The sequence below is a fragment of the Apostichopus japonicus genome, chromosome 7 (assembly GCF_037975245.1).
Source record: "Apostichopus japonicus isolate 1M-3 chromosome 7, ASM3797524v1, whole genome shotgun sequence".
In the NCBI taxonomy this organism is placed as follows: domain Eukaryota; kingdom Metazoa; phylum Echinodermata; class Holothuroidea; order Aspidochirotida; family Stichopodidae; genus Apostichopus; species Apostichopus japonicus.
The window spans coordinates 22,351,420-22,373,633 of record NC_092567.1 but is presented as its reverse complement, the minus strand read 5'-3'; the positions used below and the strand labels follow the sequence as shown (position 1 = coordinate 22,373,633).

At 37.4% G+C, this 22,214-nt stretch overlaps 1 protein-coding gene across 6 annotated transcripts; it reads right to left on the bottom strand.

Moving 5' to 3' along the window:
- Nucleotides 1-8,113: 8,113 nt before the first annotated feature.
- LOC139969763 (synaptonemal complex protein 3-like) lies at nt 8,114-21,467 on the bottom strand. Of its 6 annotated transcripts, none has more exons than XM_071975001.1 (9): nt 21,446-21,467; nt 19,985-20,165; nt 19,584-19,671; nt 17,780-17,814; nt 16,470-16,587; nt 15,225-15,324; nt 13,822-13,920; nt 10,071-10,175; nt 8,114-9,348 (listed from the first exon to the last, which is right to left on the bottom strand). In XM_071975001.1, the coding sequence occupies exons 2-9, from the start codon at nt 20,112-20,114 to the stop codon at nt 9,295-9,297; spliced, it is 729 nt and encodes a 242-aa protein (XP_071831102.1). In that variant the 5' UTR covers nt 20,115-20,165; nt 21,446-21,467; the 3' UTR covers nt 8,114-9,294. The 6 variants fall into 6 exon arrangements, with proteins under 6 accessions (XP_071831102.1, XP_071831100.1, XP_071831101.1 ...); XM_071974999.1 differs by lacking the exon at nt 21,446-21,467 and adding an exon at nt 21,171-21,318; XM_071975000.1 differs by lacking the exon at nt 21,446-21,467 and adding an exon at nt 21,139-21,271.
- Nucleotides 21,468-22,214: the final 747 nt, after the last annotated feature.

The window sequence follows — 22,214 nt, the reverse complement described above, 5'->3', positions numbered from 1 at the left end:
GTGAGACATGATTTTCAAGTTTGTTCCATTAAACTAACAAAAATGCGATTTTGTAATTTCATTTGTGACTTTGGGGGAGGATGTGGGGATACTTGTGCTGGGGAGGGGGAACACAACATGAACAGGATAACGGGGACTGACATGGTTCTGTTTAAAAACGTTCATAAAGGAAGGGGAGGCTGGTTTAGGGGTATAAGAGCTTTGTGTTGCGAAAGTTAAAAACATTTAATTTTCGAGATCTAAACATATTTCATGTCAAGAGTGGTGTGAAAGTGAGGTGTAATGTTAGACAAGGGCATTTTTATCCTTGTTTCATTGTTAATTTGATTAATAGAGGCATTGAAAGTCTTCTTCAATTTCTTTAAGCAAAGTTTTAAGGTTTTTTTTATTTTAAGAACTAACTTATATCAAACTAATAATATATCTAATATGTCTTTCATGTCGATCTGTTTTTTTCTTGTAAATACATCGTTTTTAATATTCACGTATCTATCGGATTAAATTTAATTGGCTTCAGTAACATGACAATAGTACTAAGAAGTTAAAAGAGTAAACTTTCAAAAAAAAAATTGTGAAAATAACGGAATAAAAAATTTAAAAAATGTGATTTCATTTCTTAGTGACTTGCCGTAAACTAAAATAAAGTTTCGCTTCATTCCAATATGTATCCGTAGCATATGAAAATGCATATGAAAATAAATACATTTACCATATCTTGGAGAATGTAAAAAAAATAAAAAATCTCTCTTTGTTTTGTAATGTTTGTCAGTTTTCATCGGATTTCTGATCCCTCATGTTTACCCCTCATGTATACCCCTTGATAATGCACATGGTCTCTTGACCCAGCATATGATCCCTGAATCCCATAAGTTACTTGGTTGTTTAGTTAAGGACATGTCGGGACATGCATACCACTGGTATATGTGCGTGGCCTATTGACCCTGGATGCTGTCTCTTGATTTTTTTCATTTTTCTTTTTTTGTCTGATTTATTCCCACATGACTTTATACTCAGAATACTATTCAGTTATGAATCTCCCGCGCCCTGTCGCAATCAATCATGCACGCCCCCCCCCCCCACCCTCTATATGGTTGGACCTGTTAACTTCCACCATTGCAAACCTTGAATGTCTTTAGATATAATGAACGACGAAAATTTTACAAATTAATCGAAATATTACCTGATCGTTGTAGGTCCTCTATAAATAACTTAAAGTTAAGTGAAAACCGATATAGCATGGAACTGATGATCGATTGATGAATCGATATCTTATTGTGACTAATTTAATGGAAAATTGACGACCAAAATGAAATGTCTGCTTTGTTAAAAGAAAAAAGGTTCCTTGCCCCTATATGATATGCTCCCTTGATCACCAAAGACAGCATTCCTGGAAGGGACACACAAAGTAAAGTAAAGGGTTCACCGAACAACCAATATAGATAACTACTTCGATTGACTATAGGGTATAGGACTTGTTTGTTTCGTATTCCGACAGAAGAACGGTAGGCCTACGTCATGGTGACGCAGTAGCTGTGACATATGCGCAATTACAATAGTATCAATCAGTTTATTATAATGTAGGTGGTCTACACAGCCACTTACTCTAACGTAAACCTTTTGTTTTCACTCTCTCTTACTCCTTAGAACACCCACGCAGTCGAATAAAAGGACAAGTCAAGCATAATATATATATATATATATATATATATATATATATATATATATATATATATATATATATATATATATATATATATATATATATATATATATAAATACATGCATGACTACCTCAAAGACTGAATACTCAATGGAAATACGAAGAATGACTTGTTATACTTGTATAAACGAAACACGCTAAGCTTGCTAAACCACTTATAATTATACCTGTTTACATACAGATAGACAGACACTGAACAGAAGGACAGATTCCTTTAATTCAATGAAGGCTGTAAATTATTGCAAAATCACAACAACAACCACATTATCAACAAACCTATATTGTTAGAGAGAGTGCATGGGTGTGTACAAGTTGAATTCTTTTTCTTATTGCATGCACTAAACTGTAACGTCTTATATAATTGCCAAAAATAGTCGAAATTTTCGAAATGAAAACTGAAAATGTGATTATGTCATCAACTATGACGATGTTGAGTCACTGAAGTATATCACGAATCTCTAGTTTCTTAGGTAATATAGACTACAAACGAAGCTTAGGCTAACGGAGAAAGCGAGAAGCGCTTTGTAGACTTGCGCAGTCATAACATTGTCCAAGATCATTACGCGCATAACAGTAGAAGTCTCATGGACTTTCACTATCCTGTTATTGTATCTCTGTATGAGTGTGGTAAATGCGATGCAAAATGCGTAGGAAAACAATATGTCTGCTATACGCACTTCTAATAAACGTTGTTACTGCAATCAAAACACCGAAAGCTGGTTTGTAACAGACTATTATCTTTCTCTTTTTCTGGCAGCGTGTTTGCCAAAAATAACTAAGTATTGTTTATACAAAATGTATGTTTATCGAACTCGGTATGAGACCTTCAATCTAGAGCTATTTATGACGTAGGTTAGCGCGTTCCATAGTTACCATATCTGACGCCTACCGCCGGCGCAGTGTGTCAGTAATATCCGAACAGGAACAATTGCTAAACTTGACTGCTTTTGTCAAGCTTGGTGTTAGCCTTTTCTTCGAAAATCTCTCGACGGTTCATCGAATTTTACTTCTCTGCACTCTTTTAATACATGAATATGTATAGATCTTATTTAAACTCCGTAACGCACTATAGTACTAACATACTACTAGTAGTACTAATGTAACAGTGCCATATAGGCCTACATGCACTTTAAGATTATCCAGCTTGGCTGTATTGAACATTTAGAGAAACACTGATATAGGTATGGAGAGAGAGTTGCTAGTCGGTTTGCCATCTATGAGAGTGTCAACGGGCGACGTCCAGCCCCTTCATTAACGATCAGCTTGACCACAGCATAAAAACATTCATAAATACACAACCAGTAGTGGGGAAAAACCTGTAAATATCGCACCATATTACATGTAGGGGCTTTACAAAGTCCAAACCCCTCTCCCCCTTAGACCCCTCCTTTAGACCCTCCCCTATTCCCCTCCCCTCCCCCACACTTTTAGACATCAAATTTCAACCCTGTCTCTCTTTATGTATAGGTTTCTTTTTGCTTTCTGGGATAGTTGTTCATCATTAAAGAGGCGTGGTCGTGACGTAGTGGTTATTAGAATATTTCAGTACATTTTCTCTGCCGTAACGAAGGTGACGTCACTCAGTACTTTTACGAATGATCACCGCGACGAACATCAGCAACTTTCGCCTGTATGCAGTCTGCTACATGTACGGTTTCACATAGGGAAAGTCCAGTACACAATGAAGTGAGTGACTGTTATATTGACAATAGGCTACTGTAAATGAGATATTTATCACACACAACCAATAATGATGGCTGGCTGGGGTTGTGTCTCTTTTAACGTATACGGTATATGAAAGGCATTTCTAAAACGGAACTCAATGTGATTCCCTATACGCGCATGGTGACGGAAATATGCTCATAAATACGCATGAGCACCACGATGTTTCCGATAGGAAGAGATACTATATACCATCGTCTTTCCTTTTCACCTTATCAGCATCACAGTTATTGCTTAATAATCAAAAAACAGAATGTATTTCCATTACATCTATTATCTTTAACAGATAAGAACTGTTTCCTATATAAGGATATTCGAGACAGGGAATATGGACAATTTTGGGGTGCCTTTCCAACTTAAAAATGATTATATAGGTATATATAGAGTCATTCTTTTTTCATATATAAGTTCATGTATACTAATTTTTACATCTGGCCATCGTATTATCCTTTTAAAATAAATCGCAGTTCTATACCTATTTATTTGAGACGAAACAATCTATATATAGCTGTAGTGAGAAAACGAGAAAAAAAAGAAAAAAGAAAGAAAAAACCATTATCACAATTAAATTGCGTGAATCAGGACGGGTTGACAAATATTGTTAAAGTGCATTGTATGGTATATGTGTGTGTGAATGGTTGTTGACAAGAAACTCACTGCCAATTTTTTTTTTCTAGGAACCGGTTTTAATGGGTCAGTACACATCCATGGTTAAAATGAATTAGTCATTTCTTACAGACTCGTACTCGTTTGTGATTGGTTGAAACAGTTGATAATTAACGGAATATTTGTGTTAATTCTTTCCTATACCTGCCAATATTTGTGCAATATAACTGACAGAAAAGTTTCCTTTGCTTTCACACAAGGGCGTAGGAACCGGGGGGTGGCTGGGGGGGGGCGCCAGCCCTCCCAGTGAAAAATGTGGAGGGGCGGAAGTATCATTCCGCCCCCCCGCTTCGCAAGTCCGAAAACCCCTTTTTCATTTCCAAATGAGAAAAAAATCTCATTTGGAGCACCAAATTGCATCTAAGGCCAGGTGAAAATACAAAATTAAGTTTACAAAATGGAGCGGGTGTTGAAGTGTGCTATATTGCACCAATTTGCATCTGAGGCCACCTGGAAATGCAAAAAATTCCAAAGGGGAGGGGGACACCCCCTCCCCTTAAACCCCTCCCCCAAGCGGGTCATCAGTCTTCAGCCCCCCCACTCAAAAGTACCTTCCTACGCCACTGCTTTCACATTGTATTTAACTCTCCCCCCCTCTTTCCTGCACCCTAATAGTCGTTATATACTTAAATGCTAATATCCTATATGTGACTGAAAATTGAAAAGCGCTACGAGAGAACACGAAATAATATGTACAAAACCTGTGGCTTTCAGGGGTTTCGTCCACTGAACTCCCACCATTGGTTTACCCACTGGTGTCCATATGCTTTTCCAGCCAATAAGAGTACCCCTGCTCACTATCAGAAATAATATCCTATCACTGATCTTAAACAGAGGTATTAAAGTTGTGACCAAAATTATGAATTCTTGACTGATTTAGGTAAGGTCATGAATCTTAATAGCAGGGCGTGCGTGCGAAAAAATGACTGAGGATATTGAGATGGATTGATGAAGAATATTGAGATGGGGTGAGTATGAGCCCCTTCCCCTCCCCCACCCCCCCCTTCATCTTTGCGCAAGTCACTGCCTGATACGCATCTGATTAAACTTACGTGACCTGTTTTCCCAAGGATTGTTATGAAATGTGTAACCACTGTGCATGCCCCCCCCCCCCTACTAACCCAGAGATCCCATCTGTGTACACCATTGAATCACAATAATACTAAGACGTTTACCCAAGGGAGTTGTTATTGCCTTCCTAGAAGAGTAAGTGACGAATACAGACAAATACACACACACACACACACATATAATTGATATAACTGAACAAGTCAACAGGAAGCTCCATTACAATCAAACAATGATACGTGTAATCTTGAAATCAGAATGCATTGTCGTAGATCTGCTTATTATTATCTGCGCCAATAGCATTACAAATACACTTGGAATGTTATGACTGAAAGCCTCTATAGAAATTTAACCAGCAACAGCAAACAATGACCAGCATTAGTTTTGCAAACTGTAAAATGCAATTTTGTATATGACGTCAGAGAGGAAAGGGATATTACCCTGATCATGTGTTTGTTTAAAGTGCGGCGAATGACGTTTGCGTTATGTAACTCTGTTATTTTACTGGGGGCTCGTCCAGTTGATGGGAGCTGATATTGACCGGGCGGTTGTTTTGTATGACGGCCAGAGACGGAAATATTGGTTAGAGCAAAGGGTCAGAGGGAAGTAAAATCTAGCTGTCTCTAAATTGTGTAATCATACAGTGTATGTAATCCATGTTGGATATGTAGGCAGGTTATGTAGACCATGTAGGTAGGATATGTGGACCATGTAGGCAGGGTATGTAGGCCATGTGGGATATGCAGGCAAGATATGTGGGCCAGGCACTCAAGCCCAAGGCCTCAAGGGCCTGCATACTCATAATTGGTGTAATAAAAACATATTAACATATACTATATATATATATAAACTTATTATTATATATATATATATTATATATTATATATATATATATATATATATATTGATATAAAAATAAATATAATAAATGCATCATAATTGGTGCAAGATTGTGGGTCGCTTTTGTTTCCTGTGACCGAATTGAAGTCTTTCATGTGCCGTTTTAGGAACGAGGATCGCCTATTGAGAACCATGTTATATTGAAACTTCAATAGCAAATAAGGTACACTACTGTGTTCTCACTTCAAACGTCTTTTCACACGTCTGTAGTTGGGTTCTGTTTTGACCATCTTTCGTTTAATACTGGACACTCGCTCTAACCCCTTAACCTTCATACAGGGCGGAAAATGCCCCCCCCCCCTCAAATATAAAAAAAAACCAACGTTTTGAAAAATGTGTATCTTCCCAACCCTACAAGCTAAAGACTTGGTTTGAGTGTTAGAATAAAGCTGATATGAAAATCTTTTCAAAATACCTATTTTATACAAATTGTTTCAAATGTTCGCTAACATTTTGAATGGATGTCGATACAAAGGGACCCAGGTTCCTTTGTTATTTGTCAGATAATTTTGACGAATACACAGAATGTAATTTGACTAATATATGATTCTGCCCAGTTGGGAATGGATTCTTTCGCGGGTCGGATTTGGTCCGCCTGCCTGTTGAGAACTCCTCTGATAGACTCTATGAGTCCATTATTCGAATTTCAAGTATTGTGACCCTCCTCAGCTAATGAACTTACCACTGATATGGCAAGGAATCACAAAGCCAACTGGCTCTTTCCATATTTTTTTTTAAGTCTCCTTACATTGTTAGGTTCATATATTAAAAACGAGCATTATTTCTCAACAGATACAGTGGTGCAGTGGTTAGTGCTGTGTACCCGAAGAGCAAGACAAACTAAATGTCTAGGGTTCAAATCCCCAGTGAAGGCAGTTTTCCTTTTCTATTCTTATACCTCTTTCTTTCCATTATGAACCTTAAATATTAAAAACGAGCATCATTTCTCAACAGTTACAGTGGCACAGTGGCTAGTGCTCTGTACCTGAAGAGCAAGGCAAACTCCTTGTCTAGGGTTCAATTCCCACAGAATGCATGTCTATGGTTCAAATCCAGCCAGAGCCTTTTAATTTTCTGTTCTTTGGAGGACGTGGAAGTATAAAGGTAAGAAACGAAGTTTATTCACTGGGAACCAAAATGGTGTAATCGGTAGTTCCTTCCGCGATTACACATTTTTGATCAGCTCGGTTCAAGTCCAGGGTGAGTGATCGCTGGAAAAGGACTTCGCCGGCACCACTCCCACTGACAAGGTTCCCAAGCGGCCAAGGGAATTCGCCTGCACCCCTTCCCCCCCTGACAAGGTTCCCTCTCCCTGACAAGGATCAGTGGAGAAGTCAAAACAACTGGATCTTCAAATATTTGTAAAACAAGCAAAAGCTTTCTCCCACAGAATGGTTTAGTGGTAGAGAAAAAGTTTTGGCAGCAGAAGGTCCCTGGTTCAATCCCAATTGTTAAGCAGCTTGCAGAAAACTCACAAACGAACTCACACACATACGCCATCATGAATGCAAAGGTTACGATTATCTTCGAATCCAAAAACAACCAAGTCAATGCAAAACTTTGTGAATACTTCTTTATTCAATTCGGAGAACTTAACAAAACTTGGTATGTAAGTTAACTCTACAGTTTATACTCTTTAAGTAAACAATTTTTTTGGCAAACTATTTGGCAAGTCTTGGTGAATACACGAAGCTTTGAGAGAGAAAGAAACTATTTTGGGGTTTAAGTAATAATTTTTTTTTTAATACCCCAAAAACAAACACAACTACACAAAATGCCTCAAGGCATTCTTCCTTACTGAGAAATTTTCATTGTCTAATGGGACACAATGCAGCACTTGCAAAGAGCTTGAAAGTACAGAATTCCCAGAGAAAGCGTTTTAAATAATTTGCAAAAATTTGGTGATGACCTATAAATGGAATCACTAAAGCTTTTGAATACTTAATGGCAAGATCAAATTGGACGGAATGAAAGCACAAAATGAGTTGGACATAAGGCACATCTTTTGTAGGTTGAGGAATAGGTAATGGTGGGGAGGGGGGGGGGGGGGTGGGGGGTTCACTTGTCACCAAGAATATCCTTTCATTGACACAGCTTCATAAATTTCCCCAAAACTGGATGTAGTGTGTAATCTATAGAGTGTCTGCTAAAATTGTCTCAATATTGATAAGCCTTATTTCCCCCCCATTTTGAACATTTTGTACTACAGATTTTCAAAGTGAAGTCTTCAACCCCCCCCCCCCCCCTAAACGTAATTCTCCTCAAAGGCCTGCATGAACATGATTGTGACTGAGGTTCATGTGAGAGAATAAAGACAAACACAATTTAGGAAATAAAGGTGAAAATGGATTCATGGCCTACTTTTCCAATATATAGCCATGGAAGTTCTACTATAAATTTCCATTACTTTTTAGTCAGATTGCAAACTTCAATGAATTATATTTCATGACTTACCCAGCATAGTATTTGTATACTTGAGTTATGTCCAGGAATTTGAAAAAAAAGAAAAACTTGTGAAAAATCTTTAAAAACTCATCTGTTGAAAGCTTAGTTTAATCAAGGAGTTGCTAGAGAAGGAAGGTTATAAATGTATCAAATGAACAAAACAAAAAAAAGCATGAAAATTGCTTTAGGTTAGCACCTGATGGGAGTGAGGGTTGGGGGGGTAATCAAAATGTGAAGGTAATCAAAAGTGAAGGAAATCAATAGTGAATGGGGGGTAATCAAAGTGAAGGTAATCAAAATGACAAGATTTTCACGCCCCTCGATTTGGAATGAATGTGAAGAAATATGAATGAAAGACAAAAGGAATATGGGAGCCTAAAAGTATACAATGTCCACACAACCCATCCTGTTTCCAACCCACCATCATACCCCCCCCCCCCAACCCTCCTTCTGGTATCTGGCCCCATAACTTTTCCATCAGCTTTCACACACACTGAATCTTTTAGTGTCCTGTTTTAAATCTTGGAAAATTATTTACACTAACAGAGTTCTATAGACTTCATTATACAATTAATGGTGATTGGAGATTTTTCCTTTACATCAAAACTGACGAAAAATTTACTTTGCAACTTCAAATTTGCAATAGATTAAAACCTTGAACGTGAAATTCGTAAGAAAAAAAAACAAAAACGATATATCAACGTTTTTAAACTTTTAAGGGAAAGCCTCTTCGTGGTTTGTGGTAATCAACGAATCGTCAAACTGCAACAACTTCAAAAGAACATGGACTGTAAAGATTTCCTGAAATTAGCCATTTCTTGGTGTTGCTAAAAGACATAAAACAATAAAAACCCAATAAAAACAGCTGAACAAATAAACAGCACAGTAATTTCTGAATTGATGAGGAGGGTGCATGGGGGAGAAAGCTTTAATAAATAAACAGCCCTAAAAACAAGGAAGAAAACTAAACAGATGCAGCACTTAAATAAACTGTCATCACAATTTCTCACGTCTCTTCCTCAAATCTTTGTGTTTACAGACACGTTTCGAATTGGTCCCACGGTTATTCGCAAGTGTGACTTTGTTGATGCAGTGAAAATTTTGTGTCCAATCCACAGGCCACACAGCACTATAGGGTACTAGATATATCGAATCTGCCTATGCCAGAGGTGAACACATCCAGAGGTGAACACATTAAGTGAAAACAACTAAAAGATCACAGAGTACTACATGCATGCTCATTGTACATCTGTTATGTTGAAATATCCTATCACAGGTAAGCCCTATTGACAAACTCCCCCAACATTTTTTGTTTTTTCCGTTTTGGCCATTCGGTGAATTCACCGATTCAGTCTAATTATGGTTGGATAAAATGGATCACTCTGTTGTTTATTGGGTTTCACAGACTGTATGAACAGGATCATGAAAAACCTCATCACAGCCCTGGCATAAAAATTTTGCATGTGGTCGACAAGCCACACTTTGTCCACTTGTGCCCTACAAGACTTCTCTGAAGTTTCAATGAATCATCAGAGATCAATAAACTTACAGTATCCATTAGGATCTTTTTGTGTAGAAGGTTCATCTCTTTCTTCAGATCACCACAGACACCTCCTTGCTGTTCCTGGTGACAGTTTTCCAGGTCACAGACGGTCTACCAAGAAAGGAAAAAAAAGACAAAAAAAAAATTAATACATCCCTCATCATGCCTTTCAGTACTAGGAGCATGATCATTATAAACATCCACATATTTTAGCACAATTGCTAAAAACGTTTGTCAATGCAGAAAAAAAACATTGACTGGCTACAACCAAAATTCACACAAGTTTGCATTTTCTTCTGATTTAATACAAAAGCAACATTAATGTTACACTGGCATCTCTATGCCAGTGTAAGATTAATGTTACACTGGGCATAGAAGTGTCAGTGCCTATTTTGTAGCTACTGACAAATGAGTGATGTGTATTTAGCCGGTAAACAGCCTAGTTTGTGACCTGTACTTCCCTTTGCTACAAATAATAATAATAATAATAATTAACAGTTCTTTTATAGCGCAACTTACAATAAAGTCTCGCCGTGCTGTACTTAACCCTGGTCATTGGTAACTTGTCACACTTACACACCAAAGTGTGCAAAATTCAAACAATCTCTACTGGGGCACCACAGTGCACCACAGCCACGTGTCCCCTGGGGGACTTCCCATAGGGTGCAGCCACAAACCGGCGCACGCAACTATAATTACAAGTTACCTCCCAAGTCCCCATTTATACACCTGGGTGAAGAGAGGCAATGGAGATAAAGTGCCTTGCCCAAGGACACAACGCAATGATCTGGCCAGGGCTCGACGAACCTGTCATCCTTAGATCACAAGTCCACTGCCTTAACCACTTGACCACAACAAGATTCTGCTCCTCACATTTCAGACACCCTCACTTTCTGTCTCACCTGCTCACATAATAATAATCACAATAATCATAATAATAATAATAATAAAAATAATAATAATAATAATAGATAAACTTAAAAGCGGCAAAATCTACAGAGTTTTCGATGGCGCGTGTACGAAAATTTTGAAAAAGCAAGAGTTAAATAAATGAGTCTTAAGTTGTGACTTAAACTGAGAGAGAGAAGGAGACGTCCTGACAGACACAGGTAAATCATTCCACAAGACAGGACCAGCTGACAAGAATGCACGGTCACCATAGGTTTTCAGCCTAGTTCTAGGTACAATGAGAGACATGTTATTGCCAGATCTTAGTTGAAAACGAGGGTTGACAGAAAAGGCAATAAGCTCGGCTAGATAAGAAGGAGCCAAGCCATGTATGCATTTGTAAACAAAAAGTAATATTTTAAATTTAATCCTATACTCGACAGGTAACCAGTGCAAGGAATGCAAAATACTGCCAGAGGGGGTGCCAAACTCATAACAGTCAACAACCATAGATGTGATTCTCCTGTGGCATCTGCCAGTGAGACCTCTCAGGTCCCAACAGATTATCCTTATTTACTGTTCCTCACAACGGATTGCAAAACATTATCATTCTTCCGGGATGTTGACTCACTTAACATTGTGGAACAATCTAACCAAACACATCTCTTCTACCGTTGTGCTTTGAGTACTTCAATGAAGAGGTATAAAGGCACGTCCACTTCTTGCATGATATTTAAACAAAGCATAGCTACCAAGTCGATCGTCCTTGCTGTATCCGATCCCCACCTAGCGTTCTCAAATGTGAACAAGGCTAACATTTCAACTCAAGTGACACGTACACAGTGGTTACCGAGAAATAAGTTACACTTAAGTCACACAGGTATTAAGCACGTCTTCCTTGTTTAGCAGGGGGAGGGGTGAAGGGGAGGGGTGGAGATGTTGCAATAAAGACACTGAGGATCTATTTTGCATGTAAACAAAGCTTTATATTGCAAGTAGTACTCAACATATATCAATCAGACCCAACAACTGGTTTATCATGCACAGTTCACTCATGTGCGGTTTATCACACTGTTCAGTCTTTTGATAACAATATGTACCCTTTTTGTTTGGGTGGGGGGGGTGGAGGTGGAAAATGTCTTTAAATTTGGCTCTATAGTGTATGAAGTGACCATAAAAAGATTTTAAATGAAATTATTCTTTACAAGAGAATTTTCTGGTGATCGGTGCCATGACGTCAAGTTTCGTTATTGTCACACTTGAGATATTAATGATCAAAAGTTTTACCACGAAAACATGTCAGAGCTTACATAATTATTCAGTAATTGAAACCCCATCGAGTTACATAAAGAGTTTCTTACAAAGAAAATGACAGAGCCCACATATCACCACCTTTTTTTGGGGGCTGGAAACCAACTTTTGCTTTCGATTTCTGTCTAATTTTTATCACTTGAAAAATGAAACATTCAGCGACTTGGTGGTTTTTTCCACCCCAATATGTGTACTAGTTTGCCCTTTGTACTTTCACATCTACCCATTGAGGAATATTACAGCATCAGATTACAGAATGTAAGCTTTTTCTTCATAACAATTAGAAGTGTCAATTTTTAAGGACTTTTTCTGGAAGGTTTTGTGAATAGAACACCAGCTTTGGGCCATTAAAACTCTTCCTTGGGTGGACTATAGATCTACTACATTTTTTCCCCCAGTTCATCAAAGGTGATGGAGGGAGATACCAATTTGTTTACCTATTGATTTCCTTTGTCCGAACAAAAGTTGGTCGTTTCTGACGACCGTTCATAATTTGTCCTGGAGATTATTAAAGGGTTACATTAGGCAAAAAATTAATTTCAGTTTAGATTTCTAAACCACTTTTAATATTGGAGAAATGACTGTTTTGAACATCTAAGGCTCATCAATGGAAATGGCTGGACTACAAAGGCTAACAAACAGACCAGTAAACCAGTTCCTTAGATGCAAAACAAAATTCGAGTAGGAAAACAAGCAAATTTTATGGCTCTGTTGTTTATATGAATTTTAAAGGACAAGTTTTGGGTGGGGGGGGGATTTGAATTTACAATACAATGTATTAATATAAACAATTAAGGCCTGCTCTGATGAGCAGATGTCATCATCAATTTAGCCTTAAAGGAGCATTCCAGAGATTTAGTATATTTTAAAGGTCAATATCTTGAAAACCGATACAGCTATAGAAGTGTCACCAGCTCTCAAAGTTTTCTTTTTTAATTTTTTTTTAATTGAATTTCTTCGTAAAGTCATCCTTTCAAAGCACAACTCATCAAACTATTAATTTTCAATTTTACAAGAAACTATGAAATCATTGAAATATTCCTCGGTCCTAACATGAATGTTTTCTCAAGACGAGTATTTTAAATTGTAATCCAATGACTGTTGTCTTTGGAAATCCTGTCGGTGACACCCAAATGGTATTTGAACATTTCGCTACTTTGAAGGGGTGTTTGGCTTCAACCCATAACCTTTCAGATCACATTTATTCTTGACTTGTGAGTTGACGTCCCAGTCAAAAAGAAAAGCTGCAGCGGCAGCAAAATCAAAACAATAGAGATTATCCATCCCTAGGCCAGCAGTGCCTATTGTGTGACAGTGAAACGCACATCGCACAAGAGATCATGTCCTATAAATCAGACAACTCTGAGTCCTACATTTGACGCTGTGCCTAAAAGGTACTTGTAATCCTGGTCCATTTCTGTGTTTAATATTGAATAAATATATATATATGTTTTCCTTCAAGTTCATTCAAAGTTGTGGTATCATTACTTTATTGTTCTTGTACCAAAACTGTTGCTAATTATAATTTGCTAATCAGATGCTTTTAAATTAAACTGACCTTGCTGTATTGCTCAAAGAGCTGCCTGATATTCTTGAGTCTCTGGTTGACATTCACACAACTCTGCTGCATGAGTCGTTGTTGCTGCTTGAACATCGTCTGCGAAAAAAGAAGGAAAAAAAGAAGCAATTTAGCACAGTACCAGTAAATATAACATAGTTTAGGTTAGTTTAGAGACCCAGGGATCAGGGAAGCCTTCCAGTAGCTTATTTTTGAGACCCTTTCCATGTTAGATCGTGGATGAACACTGGCTAATTTCAAGCCTTCTCTTTTTGATAAGTGTTCAGAGGATAACGAGGCAGGGCCTAGGGTGTAAATTCGCTCCCATTTCTTCTCCCACCACTTAACATCCCCATTCGACGGACGAGAGTGTATGCCCCAGCATCTGACCACTTTCTCAAACACTGAGGTAGGCAAATGCACCCATTAGACATCACTGCAGTGCAGCCATAACAAACAAAGTTGTTTCGAAACCACGTGAAGAACAGAAACAAACCCCTTTCCCAAGTTCACAAACCAGAAATACCAAATCCACGGAAGACTCCGCACATCACCATTGCACTGCAGCAATTTTTTAATAGGTCAAGAGAATCTTGGAATTTTGATCCTGGAACCTAAGGGATTGTGAGGTGGACACTCTAACCGCTGAACCAAGCCTTTGTTACAAATACTAGGTAACAGGAGTTACATTCGTTTACGTTTAAGGCTCGTCCAGTGATCCAAGAAGATTAATTTCTTTCACAAACAACCCCAAAACTATCCTGAATGGAGTAAAAAGAATTATTTGATTAAAAAAAAATAGCACAGAAGTTGTGATATGAAGAATATTGATCCACCTTTCAGCTTCATAGCTTGTTTCCGATGTTGAGGCTTTATAAAATATTGTATATATCCTATTCAATTTTTTACTTGGATGTGTGTGCAATAATCTTTAGGTTATTCATGAACTACACTTATAACTGCTTTTTCTTAAAAGCTGAAATTACTCTACTACTACCTTGAAAAATAATTCAAGTCTGCAGAACAAATTTTTTAAATAAATATTTCTGGATGTACCTTACATTTTGGTTGTCTGAACAGCAAATTTGGTTGTCCGAAAAAAATGTAGCAAGAAAAATGATGACTTATATGTACCCCGAAGGAGAGATGTTTTTTTTTTGGAGGGGGGGGGGGATGGTGTGGGGTGACACCAAATTACCATTTTTCCTAATTGGGGGTATTTAGTTACAATTCAATCTGAATTAGACGTAATCAACTAGTCGAACAGCCCCCACAGCAGATTTTTGGTCGTCTGAACAGTAATTTGGTCGTCTCGGACATGCAGACTACCACATAATGTCGTTTGATATTTAAGATGATGATCATGTGACCTTAAACTAGCGATTTCATTTGTCTGTTCTTACCTGTAATTTTTCCTCTTGTTCCTTCATCTTCTTTACATCCGTCTCCCACTGCTCCAGGACTACATTCAATTGTTTGTTGTATTCATCACTCAGACGTTGCCTGTCGAAGGTTTCACAAAACAAACCAAATATTACTGAATAATGTCAAGTTTTTAGCACTACTGAATAAATATTTGAAATATTTAATTTCAATTTAAAAAGGTCATCGGTCCTTCAGCAAATACCTCCAACTTTCGGATTGATGCTATAAAAATGCTCAAGATTTTCAAAGGTACTTTTCATAAAGGTCCTGCATGGAACCGTTAAGGTGACATAAAAATCATAAAACGTATATTATTCATTTCGTTTTATGACCAATTTTATGAAAATTGTTGCATAGCTCACAAATTATCTCAACAACAACAACAAAAGACACCAAAAAATGGTAGTTTACTACTTGTTGAATTTTCAGAAATCTAGAACATCTTACAATTATACATCTGATTTCTCACTTGTCACATACTTTGCAATGTAACAATTACCTGAAAACCTACATTCATTTGCTCCACTTAATAGTTAAAATATTAAGTTATGAAACCCAATTAAGGGCTCGAAATACCTGCTGTCCCACTTGGCAAGAGGCTTGTGAAATTTACATCAGGCGTGTAACATTTTAACTTTTTAACTAGTTCTCTGGGCATGCAGATATTAACCATAATGAATTAGAGAACATCCAACCCAAAATATAAAGCAATGTATCATACATTGGCTTTGCATGGTGGCTAGTTTAATAGCTATCAGCCCATTAGAACTAGAGGACAAATGAAGGTGCTCTGAAAATTGAGGAGACGAAAGTTTATCAGATCAAAATCTAATATACAATTGCCAAAGGTTTGCAAGTAGTACAGTATCAATGAACTTTACCAGTTAACGTCACAAGGAGAGGTTACAAATGTGTAAATAAACTGCCACACCGGCGTCAAATATGTGTTTTAATTCAGCTGGTAGACGAAGCCAGGTTAAAGAGTTTGGACACTTCAGACACAAGAATGAAGTGAATATTTCACACTCTTTATTGTTCATGCATTTCTTCCTCCATCTCAGTTATTGTTCCATGTTTATTGAAGAGGAAGTGGATGGGGAGGGAAGGGGGAGGGGGTGCTAATAGATGTTTTTTTAAATAATTCTTCTATGAATCATTTTATGAAACATTCTATGGATACAGTGAAAATTAAACTCGACTAAATTCAATCTTATTCAGCATACCTTTCAGTCTGCTGTAGTTTCCAGACTTTCTCCAGTTTTCCATTCGCAGCTTTGAGAGTTTGCTGTGTGAAAGTCTCCAGCCGTTTCCTTTTACTGCTCATGGACTTACGCATATCAGCTGAGGAAGATAAAAAAAAAATTTGACTTGAGCCATGCTTCTTCTTCTCTGACTCGCCTTAAATAAAGACAGGCTAATGTGAGTTATGGAATGCTGTCATGAAACAGAGACAGCAATCGTTATAGGCTGCAGCCCAGCCTTAAAATTTTGGCATTTGGCCGTGACCCATCTATCACTCCTTTCCCCTAACCTAAGTCCAAATTTGATCAATACAATGCCGAAAACTTACATCCAAAGATATTAAAAATAGGGCAGGACATCGAATTCCTGGACATTCTTGTGTTGAATGATGTTTATTATCTGCTGACTGACATATCTCTCATACGCACCATTGATCGTTTAATGTATCAATACTTTGGAAGGGTATCAATGACCAGACACTTTAAAACTTTGTAAAACAACTTTTCTTTGATTTCTGAAACAATCTTACGTCCCATCCAAATTCCTAAATCCAATGCTTGGGTTGTGACCATATAGGTTGTGGATAGCTGTCATAAAACGTATGTAAGCAGTTCACCACTATGGTGTCATTTAGTTACCATATTAGACAACCACCTATCAGCTTTTCTCTCTGCTTTTCTATTCCCAGGAACGTCATATATGGTGTCTCTCATGGATGTATTATTAGGACCACTTTTGTTCTTTATAATCACCTACATTTTTAATTGTTTTACAAAGCTTTGTTTACTCTCTTTACTGATTACACTAATGTTCTTTAAAACCTTACATGCTGCAAGTGTTGTAAGCAATGAAATTAAAATTATTTCTAATGGGTTAAATGCAAACAAATTCTCTTTAAATCTCAGTAAAACTACTTACATGTGTAATTTCACCCATACTGACTTATGACAGATCATGTCAGTGTTTACATTCACAACACTAATTACAAAATTAAGTTTTTTGGGTTTTTATCTCCATTTGAACCTCACCCAGGAAAAACATATCTGCTCTAAGATTCCCAAGACAATTGGTGTACATTGTAAGGTTAGCACTTTTAAAGGATCCTTTATTGATTATAAAAATAGTGATATCCAGCTCATTCATTCCACAAATTTCTAATTCCAATTTGCAACATTGTTTGGGGAAACACTTATCCTGGACCTAATGAACATTGATAACAAAAAAACAACTCAAAACCTCCCAAAATTAACAAAAGCAGAGGAGAAAGAGAAAAAAAAGAAATTAAACTTACCACCAAATGATTGAAGCATAGTTTGCATTTCACCACTACAAATGAAAACCGAGAAACTTTATAAATATATTATATTTATAAGTTTTAAACTGAATTTGACGAAAAAACTGATATTATACTTGATAATGAAAGGAACGTAAGACACTGTACACCCATAGAAACTTAATCTTCATTATTGTATCTCTTTATATACATGGAGAAACTTAAGTTTATCACGACGGCTTAAATTATGTTATCAGTTTTGGCAGGTTCATGTTATACAAAGATGTTTTGAAATTAATGAAATAGAAGAGTAGAATTATGCATACAATTCATTTACAAGGGGAGCGCAAAAGATTCCTAAGCTTGGCCCAAGGTACACACACCAGCTAGGGTTCTGTTCTAGGCCTAGAATTTACAGTGAGTGCTGACATGGATTTTGGAAACAAAGTTTAATCTTTCAGGTTTTTAAAGGTAGGTATGCTGATATTTTTGAGGTTTTCATATTTATATATATATGACAGTAATGCCACATTCTAACAATATCTGTTTTCCAGGGTTGGAGTAGAGTCCACCTTACCGGAGTCCAAGCCAAGTCTGAGTCCACTACTGTCAGAGTCTGAGCCAAGTCCAGCTGCATTGTTGAGCCTCTCTTGTGAACCGGGGGCATTAGGAAAGGAGGGCTTACCATACCAACATAGAGTTGAGACCTGTAGACTTGACTGTCAAGTGGTTAACTGGTTTCAACTTGACTGTTGTACTTGTAATAGATTGAAAATTCTAATCACACAAACTAGCCAGTACATCTTCTGATTACCACATTATCAGAGTATATGCTGGTGGACTCGGACTGAACTCGGCTTCAAGTCCATATCCACAGAGGTCCGAGTCTGAGCCAAGTCCAGAGAGGTCAGAGTCAGAGCCAAGTCCAGCAAAAAAAGGGTTTGAGTCTGGACTTGAGTCCGACTACGTATTTCAGCCCTCCAACTTTTTTTGCTAAATTGTGGGGAAACTAGATATTAAAAGAAGTCTTTCATTTTTCCTCTCTCCTATTCTTTTCTCCAACTAAAGTTTTAAAACTCAGTTAAACTTACTAATTGAGTTATATATCAAACTCCAGAGAGGTAGCCCATTAAGCAGCAATATCATTTTGTCTGAATATTAAATTTAATTGTTGACTACCATTTCCCCCAAGTTTTTTTTGTAGCTCTTAAAGGATTGGTTCAGCTGTCATACATGTTAATGTTATATGAAAGAGGACAATAAAAGAAACACAATGGTGAAAAAACTGTTCAAATATCTTTTTCAGTTAAAGAGATATTCAAGTGTAAAGTTTTATCAGATTGTGTAGAAACTGCTGAAATCTGACTAGCTGTGATGTCACATCCTCACATTCCTGAAAAGTCTTTTCTTTTTTTCTCTAAATATTTTGTGAGATTTCATGACTTTCAACCAAAAGATATGTCAGGAGATCTCATATTTGTCAAAGGAAGTATTTGAGATTAAACATCTGAAGAATTTTGATTATATTATTTTCAAATGTGTTAAAAAATGTAGATAATTTTTAAAGAAATATATTCACAAATGTTAAGGAATTGAGGATGTGACGTCACACCCTCACAGTAAGTCTTTCTACACCAGTCCTTTTCAAAGAAATTTTGATATCTTCAAAGTGTCATATCTCCTTAACAGAGCATGCTATCATGGTAGTTTCTTCACTGTTCTATTTTTCTTTTTGTGCTCTTTCATACAAAATTGACATGTCAAACACCTGAACCAATCCTTTAAATGCTGAGGTTGGAAACTGGGGGAGGTTTAAACTTACTCAATATGTGGCTCAGGGACACCGTTGTCTTGCATTTCTTCATAGGACCTTTTCTTCACAGATTTCAGCGCAACTGGGGAAGCAGGATCTAAGAATGATAGATATTCATGTGTGACTATTATTCAATCATAAGTATCGTAAGTTTGCACATGCTGACCCGTAAACTTATTTCTTTAACTGGGGCAATTTTTTTAAGGTTTTTAATGGTTGTCCCTTGGACAACCAGGTCTTACCTTTCGGTTACGGTCTGAACAACAAATTTGGTTGTCCAAGAAATATCTACCAAAATAACAATGCATGATCAATGAACGCTAAATATTCCCTGTTGCATTTACATACATGTACTAAAATCCATTTTTTTCTATGCCGGCACTCATTGATAGGTTCCTACACAACTGTACCTTGATTTTCGACAGAATCTTCTTCATTGATGTCATCCTCAAAATCAAACTTGTCTACAGCTTGCTCAGCTTTAGACTTCTGATTCCCTTTGGCTTTCTTTCCACCTTTCGGCATTTTGACCGTCTTCATAGAGATGTCGGTGTGATTTGTGGTGGGTAGGAAGAACTATCTGATGGGTATCTGTAACGTAATAGAGAATAAGCAATGCTGCATGAGTAATGTTGAGTTATGCTGCATACTATGACTGGTATCTACTGTAAATTTGGGATGCTGAGATCACCGATGTTCTTGTAAAAGATAATGCAATGATGAGATCTCTCTTTTTTAAGCTTTTAAGTTTGCTGTATAATTTCACAGTACTTTACCAAGGAAGGGCCTCAACTTGAAGATTACACTTCTTCTGTGAAAAAGGTTCAGTGAATCATCCACAAGGGTATGCTCACCATGCAAGCGCCGAGAGGCCACTCAAGCCCTAATACGCGTGATAATGTACTTAGTAGAGTCAATTTGATTAACATAAATTACAGATAAGACTGGTAGAGAGGTTATTCCAGTCCCTAACAGTGCACGGCAAGAAACTATTCTTATAACAATTGGTCATAGCGAACAAAAGATATCATACACATTACAAGTCTTACAAAAGACATTCTAATTGGCTATCTACCTGACCATAAAAAACCTTTAGTAAAGAGGATCATTCTACTATGCTTGTGACGCTCACTCGGCGAAGCTAGGTCTAAGGTTCAGGAATCCATGTATAAATAGGCTAGGCCTAGCTAATGCTCCAAAAGTCAAAATAATAATTATGGCACCATAAAAATCCTTTTTTCCTCAAAGGATTTTGTTCCCCTGGTCATGGCAGGGGAGCATCCCCTTCCCATGGACCCCCACCCAGGACGTCGATCAGTGTCCTCCTTTATAACAAACAAAATATGTATTCAAGAGAATTTTTGCACCTAAGCTATAGTATAGGCTGTACTTACTACTTAGGCCTAACGTTAGGACTAACAGTTAGAACGTTACAATGAAGCATATATTGTGTACAAGAAATGGAGAGCTCAACTGGTGGTAGACGGAAACGATTTGTGGTGAAGTGCGTCACCGTACGCTGGCTGTATCAACAAGTATCACCACTAAGTTGCAAGTAATTCACCGGCAGAAAAGACAGTAGCTCGAGGTACTCACGTCCCTGGCCTGTTGAATATGTAAGCTATCCTACTGTGTAGTCTAACTGGACCGTACAGTCTGATCTGTGACGTATAATTTGCTCACAATTCACCGTTGCCGTCTGCTACCAGTACCAGTATCACACAGCTCAACTATTAATCGCAGTGCTAAACCCCTCTCTTATTTAGTATAAAAATCATACGAATAACAAAATGACAGGAAGCTACCATATCTTGCTCTTCGTCTATGCTTAAATATGAACTAAATTACCAATAAATAGTTGAAAGTGGTACCTCTGTTCAATTTTTGCCTTCGAAAAGTTTTTCCCGCCGTTGATAAATCCATCGAATTTCATGGGATGCCATTTATGTTTATGGCAGACAGGTTCGCTGGTGTAGGAGGATAGGGGAAGGGTGTGGGGAAGGAGAAATCGGGAATAGCGAAGGAAAGTAGGCAGAGGGGGAAATGGAAGGGAAATCATATTTCATGGAACCTATGAAACAACTAACAATATTATAGTTTCATATTCTTTGTTTTCTTGTTTCTGGTAGTAAATGTATCTTAATTTGGCGAATTTCAATGACAAACGGCAACCCACGGAGAGAATATGTCATCGCAAACAGCTTGCACGAATACCTGATGTGGGCTACCGATTTTCTACAATTATATTTTAATCTGGCTGTCGAAATGGTGATTCCGTCAATTAAGCTAGAGCCATTAAAATGTTTCGATTTGTTTTTGACATGTATGTGCGATGTCATGAGCATCTCGAACAGAGTTACATTTGAACTTTGCACATATACATGTCAATTGAAAGTGATTTCGTAGTTAATGAAAGTTGGACTAAAACATAAGGCAGGTACTCTACTAACCACGCTTTAAGTATACCGTCATGTACGTGTTGAAAACCGATTAGGACTTTATTACACATGATATTCGATGGAAGTCCCCCTTCCCCTCCCTCCCTCCCCTCTCTCCTCTCGCTTCCTTTTCGTCACTTTTTGTGACCATTTTAGGGCTTGAACAAATTAAAACCAAAACGGATTATATTGCTTCATATAC

What these genes read in the sequence shown, in the direction of transcription:
- LOC139969763 (XM_071975001.1), bottom strand. Translation starts at nt 20,114, where the DNA reads ATGAAGACGGTCAAAATGCCGAAAGGTGGAAAGAAAGCCAAAGGGAAT. An exon ending in AGATTCTGTCGAAAATCAAG is followed by an intron (nt 19,672 to 19,984) that starts GTACAGTTGTGT and finishes TATCATTCTTAG; the next exon opens with ATCCTGCTTCCCCAGTTGCG. An exon ending in TATGCTTCAATCATTTGGTG is followed by an intron (nt 16,588 to 17,779) that starts GTAAGTTTAATT and finishes TATCTTCCTCAG; the next exon opens with CTGATATGCGTAAGTCCATG.